The sequence below is a fragment of the Marmota monax genome, unplaced genomic scaffold (genome assembly GCF_021218885.2).
Source record: "Marmota monax isolate L192 unplaced genomic scaffold, Marmota_monax_Labrador192_F-V1.1 WCK01_AAM20220418_F8-fsc00140, whole genome shotgun sequence".
Classification (NCBI taxonomy): Eukaryota; Metazoa; Chordata; class Mammalia; order Rodentia; family Sciuridae; genus Marmota; species Marmota monax.
Genome location: NW_026694256.1, coordinates 1,083,840 through 1,092,981, shown reverse-complemented (window position 1 = coordinate 1,092,981; position 9,142 = coordinate 1,083,840). Strand labels below are relative to the sequence as shown.

The window sequence follows — 9,142 nt, the reverse complement described above, 5'->3', positions numbered from 1 at the left end:
CAGTAATGGGAAGTCAATCAACTTTTTTTTTCCTTCTTCTTCTTCTTCTTCTTCTTTTTTTTTTTTTTTTTTCTGATTACCCCTTACTGTAGCAAAGGGGGAATCAGGAACACATTTTGGAAAATAATGCTGGCCAGCCCTCTCGGGGGTAGTGGGTTACCTACCTATTGGATCCTAAAGTCTTTCTATGTGGTATCAGCAGAGACCAGGACATTCCATGCGATGTCATGGGAGGTGGAGCCAGTCTCCATGACATTCCTTGAGATATTAAATACTGTAAGGCTGTGTTGAAAACATTCTATTGGACCCAGTCCTTACTTCGCTGGAAGTACTCGGATCCAAGACTTAATTTCAACAGTATTCAATTTATTGCTTGAAGCTCTGGCAGCATAAAACTGACTCCTTTGAATGGAAAATCTGACCAACTGCTATGAGGTAAATGAATTTCGAAAGTGAGGGTGGGCGGGGGAAGCACACAACTTTATGTTGAAGGGGGAAAGGGTGCATAGGAAGAGTCCTAAGCACCCACAAAACCATAAGTCTCTGAGGATGTAAAAGGATGTTATTCAGATAGACCAGAGTGCTCAAGAGCTCTCACGATCAGATCATGCTTCTTCTAACGAGGGACTTCGGTTTAACTGCTATTGAGCACCGGGGAATCTCTGCCTTGGGTAAAAACAGGGTAATTGGAGAAAAAGACGCGCCTCGGAACGACTCAGTGCCCTGCGATCTACTGCCTTTTCCGGGACCCCTGGCAGTGGGTACCCGACCGCTACGCAAGATGCTATCCAAAAGCAAGTCCAGAAGGTTCAGCTTCAATCCCAGGTGCCTCCCGGATCACTGGAGAACCAACCACCCCTGGGACCCGAGCCTGAGGCCCGCGCGGAATAAACTCGGGGACCTGAGACCGCCGCCTCTTCACCCAGGGCCTCCACGCGGGTCTGACCGCCCTGCTCCCGGTGGCTCCAGCCCGCCTCGCGCCTCCAGGACCAGCGACCTCCCCGCCCCCGGCCGGGCCCCCGCGAGGCTGCGCTTCCCGTAAACTCCCCGCCCCGCACGGCCCCCTCCCCGCCTCGGCTCCACCCCCGCGGGACCCTGGGCGGCGTAAGATTGGCCCGCCCTCGCTGTCACTCTCCGGACGCGTCACCGCCCTCGTTTCCGACCGCCCGGAGACCGGCAGTGATATTAGTGCTCGCGGGGCCGTGGTGGAGGGCATCGTGCTGCCCTGACCGCTCTGACTTACCCGTGGGTGGGTGCACTCGCCCACCTGAGTCGCGGCGGGGACTGCAGGGCAGCCCGGGCTGCACGCTCAGTCGCCTCTTGGAAGAGGCAGCCGATCTCGGCTCGGAGATGGAGAGCGGGCGAAGTTGAGGAGCCCCCCACCCACGCTGCGCTTTTCCTGACAGAGGTGCTCTGCCCCCTCCAGGGGGTGTCCGCCAGCTTCTCTGCCCCAGGTGTGCGCGGGACATCCTCTACCCCCCGGGACTCAAAAACTTCACCTCAAGTCCAAAGAGTGGGTTGCGAGGGCGGTGCCCGGAGCTGGACTCAGGGTCTCTGAGCAGGGGGAGCTGTCCTGACGGCTCGCCAGGCCGTCGGAGGGCGGAGACCCGCTGGAAACTTTATCATGATTCGCATAATTACTATGTTTTACTGTTTTCTCTCCCCGCAGGCGCTGCAGCCAGCGGTGTGTCACGCGTGCTTGTTTGCAAAGGGAGCCGCCCCGGGGAGAAGATTCGGAGGAGAGTTGTTTCCCCTGGGGAGACCTGCAGCCCAGCGGAGCGGTTCGGGCGGCCTGGATGCGCAGGACCCAGCCCCGCAGCCGCTGACGCCCGGCAGCGGCGAAGTTTGGCTGCTGACCCGCTCGGCGCCGGGCCACTGGACAGACGGCCGCCCGGCGGCCGCGGCGGCGGCAGCGATGCCCGTGGGGGGCCTGTTGCCGCTCTTCAGCAGTCCCGCGGGCGGCGGTCTGGGCGGCGGTCTGGGTGGGGGGCTCGGCGGCGGCGGCAGCAGGAAGGGGTCCGGCCCCTCCGCCTTCCGCCTGACGGAGAAGTTCGTGCTGCTTCTGGTGTTCAGCGCCTTCATCACTCTCTGCTTCGGGGCAATATTCTTCCTTCCCGACTCCTCCAAGCTGCTCAGTGGAGTCCTGTTCCACTCCAGCCCCGCCTTGCAGCCGGCCGCCGACCACAAGCCTGGGCCCGGGGCGCGCGCCGAGGACTCAGCGGAGGGGCTACCCCGGCTCCGGGAGGAGGGCGCGCCCGGGAATCCCGCGGCCGCCCTGGAGGACAACTTGGCCAGGATCCGCGAAAACCACGAGCGGGCTCTGAGGGAAGCCAAAGAGACCCTGCAGAAGCTGCCAGAGGAGATCCAAAGAGACATCCTGCTGGAGAAGGAGAAGGTAGCCCAGGACCAGCTGCGTGACAAGGATCCTTTCAGAGGGTTGCCGGAGGTGGACTTTGTGCCTCCCATTGGAGTGGAGAACCGGGAGCCTGCGGATGAAGCTATCCGTGAGAAGAGGGCAAAGATCGTAGAGGTGAGTGCATCATGTCATAATCCCTCCCAGTTGGCTGTTTTTCTGGGAGAAATGGCAAATCTTTGAAACTCTGAAAACTGCAACATTACCCTGTAGTGGGAGATGGAGGTTTTCCTCTTCCACCAGGTGTTATGTCAAAGGTTCTTTCATTTTCCTTTTTTTAGTTTTATAGTAGACGTAGCTAATTACGATATATGCTGAATCCCATTGCTTTTAACTTGCATGCTGTGGTGAGCTTAAGCCATATGAAGTTGGTGTTAATACATCGGCTGGTGATAGACAAACCTCTACTGGCTGTATACATTTAGTAGTTTGGGTACAGTACAGTGAAGGTACTTTACAGCCCCCCCCCCCAGTATGGCTTGGAAGTGGCTTTAAAGTGAAGCTTGCCAGTAAACTAAAGCATCATTCAACCAGGATGTAAAAGTACTAGCAGCAAGCCAGAGCTCCTTAGCGTTCAGTCATATGGCCCCATTCTGCCAGGTGGCATTTTGTGTGTACTTACAAAGTCAAAAGGTGAAACTGGAGAACTTCCCATCATAGGAGGTATACTATTGTTTACTTTTCAAAAAAATGAAAATTTAGCCAGTCTACTAACTGTATTTCTAGTGCATATTCAGAAATAGGGTATTCCATGTGAAGCAACAGGTTTGCTTCATAACAGCACAATAATAACAAACTTAATCTGGGACAAACATAGACTTTGATAAATCCTCTGTAATTTCTTTATGTAATTTGTAGTTAGAACTCATAACATGTGATTAGTTCATGAGCAGCTTAAAGCTTAAGGAGACCTTAAACATCATTTCAGGCTGTTATTGCAGTGATGAAAGTTTAAGAGTCCAGAGCTCAAGAATCAGTTAGTGATTAGGTAGGGAATTGAATTAGAACCCTGGGACTTCTTCCCAATCACCTGTCACCAGGATGTCTATGGTCTTGCTCCCTTCCAGAGTTGCTGCTCTATGTGAAAGGATGCCAGCCTGGGTTTTACTGAGAATTAAGAGCTGTAGGAACCATATTTAAAGCATGTCATCCCAAATCTTGAGCAGTTTTCTAAAATACATTATGAATGGAGGTAATATTTTTGCCATTTTGAAAAATGATACATAGTGTCTGTGAAAATAAATTTTGTGTTTTGATATTGGGTCAGTAATCAGGAAAGGAAGTTTCCTGGTCCCATTTTCAGAGAGGAAACAGAATTTTGAGGTGGTAAAGATGAAGGTTAAGTGGCTGCAGAATAGAGGCTGATAGATTGTCACAGCATTTTTACTTTAACATAAGACTAGATGAATCTGGGTAAGCTGTAGTTAAGCAAGTTAAAGTGAATTTGGGTCCTTTTCAGTTTACCCTAGGAAGAGTTCCTTTATCCTCTGCCCTGCACATAGCTTTCTTCAGTAATGCTTCAGCCTTCTGCTTCTTTGAGACTCCTGCTCAGGCACAGAACCAAGACCTGGGGTGGGGGGGGGGGTGGATTCTACTCTCCTTAACTACTCTCTAGCAGTTTCCCTTTTCCTTGAAATCCTGTCAGTATCACCAAACCAGGAGGGTGAAACAAAGCTCTGCCTCTTCCCAAACATCCTGCTATCCTCATCTTCCAGGTTCCGTAAAAATATCCAACCCAAACCATGGGAAAGCAACCCTAAATGATATTTATATGCTTGTTCCCTTTAAACTCGAAGAAAGCAACCTGTGCATTTCATGCCTGTAGTTCATATGAGCTGCCAGTTAGCACACATCACAGTTTTCTGAGTAAGATTTTAAATACCAAAGATGTACAGGTATAAAAAGCTGTTGTTACTGACCAGTAGTGATTAAAAGTGCTTTTACAGCAGAAGCAGTGATACAATAGTAGTCCATTCAGGTTAACAGTACGTGTATCTATTTCTATTGGATCACTTCATATATATCTCTAAATCCAAAGTTCTTAATTTACCATGTTAAGGAAATTTATGTAGTCTCTGTTGAAAGTGTGGTGCCAACATCTTAGCACCAAAATGTGTTGAAATTGCCCAGTCTTGCAAAAAGTTGTAGAGTTCAGTGTGTTCTTTAAAATTCCATGTTGTGAAAACCCAAAATAGCCAGCATAATTAGTTGCAGTGGTTGGTCAAAGGCCAATGGGAGTAAAATGGATTATGTTTTTCATCAGATTAGTTCAAGCAGATGTAGTCCTTTGTTTAAAAAAAAAAAAAGTAATGCATGCTGCTCTAAAAGAATTTGGTGAGTGAGTGGTTTTAGGAGGAAAAAGTGGTTGCCCATTGTAAGTAAAGCACTAGACTTCATACAAGTAAGATTTGGTTTCATTTACTCCTCTGGGCTTCTTGTAATGAACCAATGAATCTTTGCTTTGGTTTTGTTCTTGTTCCTATGCTTTCTAGATCTTTTTTTAATACTTACATTCTTTATCATACCTGACTGTACCAAAATTTTTATAGTTAAAATTTAGAAAATATAAGTAGGCCTAACATGTTGGGTCTTGGGCTGTAACTTAAGTCAAACTCTTATAAATGTGGCTTGAAGGCAGTTAATACTGTTTTTCATAATGCTAATACAGTTGTGTTATTGGTCCCACAGTAACTTTTTAACAGATTTGTGTTTTAGGGGAGATACTTAACTTCAAATTGGACATTGCCTAGTGCCCTTTCCAAAAAAGATGTTAAGTGACTTCCACTACTAATTTGATGGATGGTAAATCTTTGATGTAATATTTCAAATTAAAATTATGATTTTCCTGGACTTGCCCCTGTGAAAATTCTGTCAATACTCTGTAAATGCATTTACTCTGGAATTTCCCTGAAATTCATAATGTGTACAAAATTCCTATTTATTTTCATGAATTGGATCTTCTTGAAATTATGCTCAAGTTGCCCTTAGCTTTAAAAAGCAGTGTTAGAATAATGAAGCTGGAAGCTAAAATAGCACCATGGAATTTTTAGAAAAATAGTCCATTTTCCCCTTTACTTCACCCCTTTTTAAAAATCAGGAAGTATTCTTAGCTTTTTTTTGGTAGTGGTAGGGAGGTAGGTAGAGGGGTTCTACACAATGAGCTTGCCCTGTCCTTTAAGATTAGAACCCTAATCCAATTTGGAAAGTGAATATTTTATTTTTCCACTTCCTGCAAGTATGAGGATTTCTCAGTAATAGATACTGAAGACAAATTGTCCCTTCTTAAACTGGAGTCCCCACCAACATAAGAGGCAGGTGGGGCTTGTGCAGGTTGTCATCCTTCTATCAAATAAGGCTTTAGGATCCGTCAGTTCTTGGGACACAGATATCTGCTCAGTTTTTCAAAAGAGCCTTTTTAAAATTATTATTATTATTAATCCATTCTTGTATAATCATAAATTTAAGGAAAATTTCCATATTGGTGGTGACTGGTTAAAACATATTTTTATTATATTTTACACTAATCTTGTATGTATAGCCTTGGGAAAAGTATATCATTTATATGAACTATTAGCCATGAACGCTTTTGGTAGAGATCAGATGTGGCAATAATCTCAGCAGACTAAAACAAAAGAGAACACTCTTTATTTTCTTTTATTTTTTACAGTAATGAAGATTAAACTCAGAGCCTTGCACATTCTAGGCAAGTGTTCTACCACTGAGCTACATTTCTACCCCAGTTTTACTTAGGTTGCTGGTATAGGTAGTTCTGGTATGGAAAATATTAATTACAAAGTAATAAAAGTGACAGATTGAAGACCTGACCTGAGGGGTTTAGACACCCTTGGGTGCTTCCTTTGAAACTGCTCCCTGCTCTGGGACACACAACATACTGAACAGAGGCCATTGTGAGACTGATCCATTCAGGGGCTCTTCCCCAGACCAGAGAGGACATGGAGTGTTTCTAAAGGTTTCTCTCTTCAACAAGTAAATGAGTCAGTTAAGATTTCCACAGTGTAAGTACCAGAGTAGATGCTGACTGTTGAACATCAATATACAAAATTAAGAAAAGATTGTCAGTGGGTACTTAATTATGTTCAGCTATAAGTTATTGATAATTTCTTCAACAGGAGTATTCTGCCTTCCTGTTAATAGGCAAAGAAGATTCACATAAAAGTACTACATATAGGATTTAGAACTTAGAATTATGAAAGGAGATTGAAAAACATGCATTTTCAAATCTTTATGACCTAATAAATTGAACTGTGTTGAGAAATTGAGTCTAGTATTTTATATATAAAAAATTCCTTTGTATGAGATCTGATTTTTTAGAATTCATTGTAGAACTTACATAAATTAGATTATTCATAAACTATAGTAGTACAAATAAATATTTCATCAAACTATGGTAGCCTGCATTCTTTGTTAAAGTAAGCTTTGAGTATATGTCTCAAGGTCAGAGGGAGGAATACAGATCTGTGTGAAGAATTAAGGGTAAGTATATCAGGGAATCAGTATTGCACAGGAACCTGCTTATACGTCCTAGCCTAATAGAGTACCTGCAGCCCTTTAATTTCTCTGTACCCTACAAAATCATGAACATATGTGTTTGTGAAAGATGAATTTAGACTTGTCAAAATAAGAGTAACCATTGTGGACTCCAGAAACAGTGTAATAGGTTTGGCAAAATGGTCTTCCTCTAAGTAGATAAAAATGATAAATAAGAAATCTGTTTAGGGAAGAGTTTCCTTGTTTGAGGAAAATAAGTCTTGACTTTTCCCTCAGCGTTCTTAGCCTACAGCTCTGCTTGGTGTTTCGTAATTGAATTACCTGTATCCACCCTCCCCACCCACATCTGTTGAAAGGCCCTTTGCACAAACTATAAAAATTGTTTTTTTCTGTTACCATCAATATGCCATAAAGTAGTGACTTTAAATCTCATATTTTTGAAAACTAAACATATGCTCTAAGTCATACAGTACTATACGTGAGTGAGACCTTAGAGACAACTCATTCATTTTATCGTACATGCAACCAAGACACCAAGAATGTTCTGGAAATCACATCACCAGTTAGTGGCAGAGTTAAAAATTCAAAGTCCAATCCTCAGTAAGTTTTGCTCACTATCCCCTGCACAACTTGACTACTAAATAAAACTCTAAAGAAGTATATTAATTACCCATATTTATTATTTGCAGAACCTAATGTAGAGTATGAAACATGTGCAGTATAATTCTACAATATTGTAGATTTGGTCTCATCTTAGTTTTTTAAGTTTTTAAAATCATACCAATGGAATGATGGGGAAGACTTGTTGTTTTTAAAGCCACCCAGAGAAAGTTTGATATGGTTTTTTCTCTTTATAATAGTCTCTGCAGGAAGTAGAGGCATTTGTAATTATTCAATTGAACATTCTTTTTGAAGAGAAGTGGGGAGGAAGAAAGAGAGAAAGGAAGAAAGAAAGAGTTGCAGCATATAAGAAAGGCATGTGTAGGTACCCAGAGAAGAAGGGTGTGATGACTTGGGGGAATTCTTTCAAACTACAAATATCTGTGCTCTTCTGATGTTGCGCTATGGATAACAAAAAAGTGACAGCTAACCTGAAAGCACGCTATTTAAAAGAAAAGTGATTTGGAAAATAAAAATACTCTTAAGGATAATAAATAAGTAAGTAAATAAATAAATAAATAAATAAGTGGCATACATTTAAAAACCACACCAATCTATGGGTCATTCTCTCTACTCAAGTAAGTTCTGAAGAGTTTCCATTTGGGTGCCTTTTCTTATCTGCTCCATCCATTTGCAGAGATGTGGTTAGAAGGGTGGATTCTTTACTCAGATTACCTGGGTCTGTATCTATCTGCCTCTTCCTCTCACTAACTTTGTGACCTTCAGCGAATTGCTTCATCTCTCAGAGCTTCAGTTTCCTCACTGGAAAAACAGAGTTAATAATAGTGCCTATTTGGTTGGATCCTAAGGCTTAAAAATTTGATCCTCCACAATAAAGCACTTAGAATGGTATCAGGCATACAGGGATGGTTACTGGTCAACACCTAAGGCCATCAAGCCATGATTGCATTGTTCCAGATACTGCCTAATAAGTGAGAAAAGTGGGTAATGAAGTTTTAAAAGGCTATCAAAAAAACAGTTAAAATTATTTTTCTCAGAGCTTAAAGAGATATGTTTTCAGTTCAACTAAAGAATCTCTTCATTCCCCTAAAACTTTAGGTATCCTTAAAATGATACCCACTGCATATATTTCTTCAGCTTCTGTACTTCAAAATTTATGTGCAAAAATTAAGTTGTCTCTTTCTCACAGTCGAACGTGCTTGTTCCTGAAGTGCCATCTTCTCAGAGTAGTCACAGTTGAGTTATCCCCTTAAGCACTGAAATTATTCCTCAAAAAAATAGAGAGATGGAAAACAGTGAATTTGAGTCTGTTTTGTTTTTGGAAGAATATTTTTAAGAAGTGGGATGAAAATTGTTTTTGACTGAGCAAAACTTATAATAATTGTGATAAATCTTATTACCAGGGTTTAGTTCGTCACCCAGTAGTTAAATGTTGCATAAATCAATTATATTTCGTAGCCTAAAGGGTTTGGCTTTTTAAAGGAATTTCACGTTGAATTTAGGTGTATTAACCTTTCAAGCCCAGAAGGACCTCAGCACTCATCCTACATATACACAGTAGGGGCTGCTAAAGTGTATGTCCCTGAGGTCATCCCAGAG

At 43.0% G+C, this 9,142-nt stretch overlaps 1 protein-coding gene across 1 annotated transcript in view; it reads left to right on the top strand.

The window, feature by feature from the left end:
* The first annotated feature begins 278 nt into the window (after window positions 1–278).
* Window positions 279–9,142, top strand: part of Man1a1 (mannosidase alpha class 1A member 1) — a 175,142-nt gene continuing 166,278 nt past the window's right edge. The window contains exons 1-2 of the mRNA XM_046466986.2: window positions 279–435; window positions 1,670–2,530. Coding sequence (XP_046322942.1) covers window positions 409–435; window positions 1,670–2,530 — 888 coding nt within the window. The 5' untranslated portion in view covers window positions 279–408. The remainder of the gene's footprint in view (window positions 436–1,669; window positions 2,531–9,142) is intronic.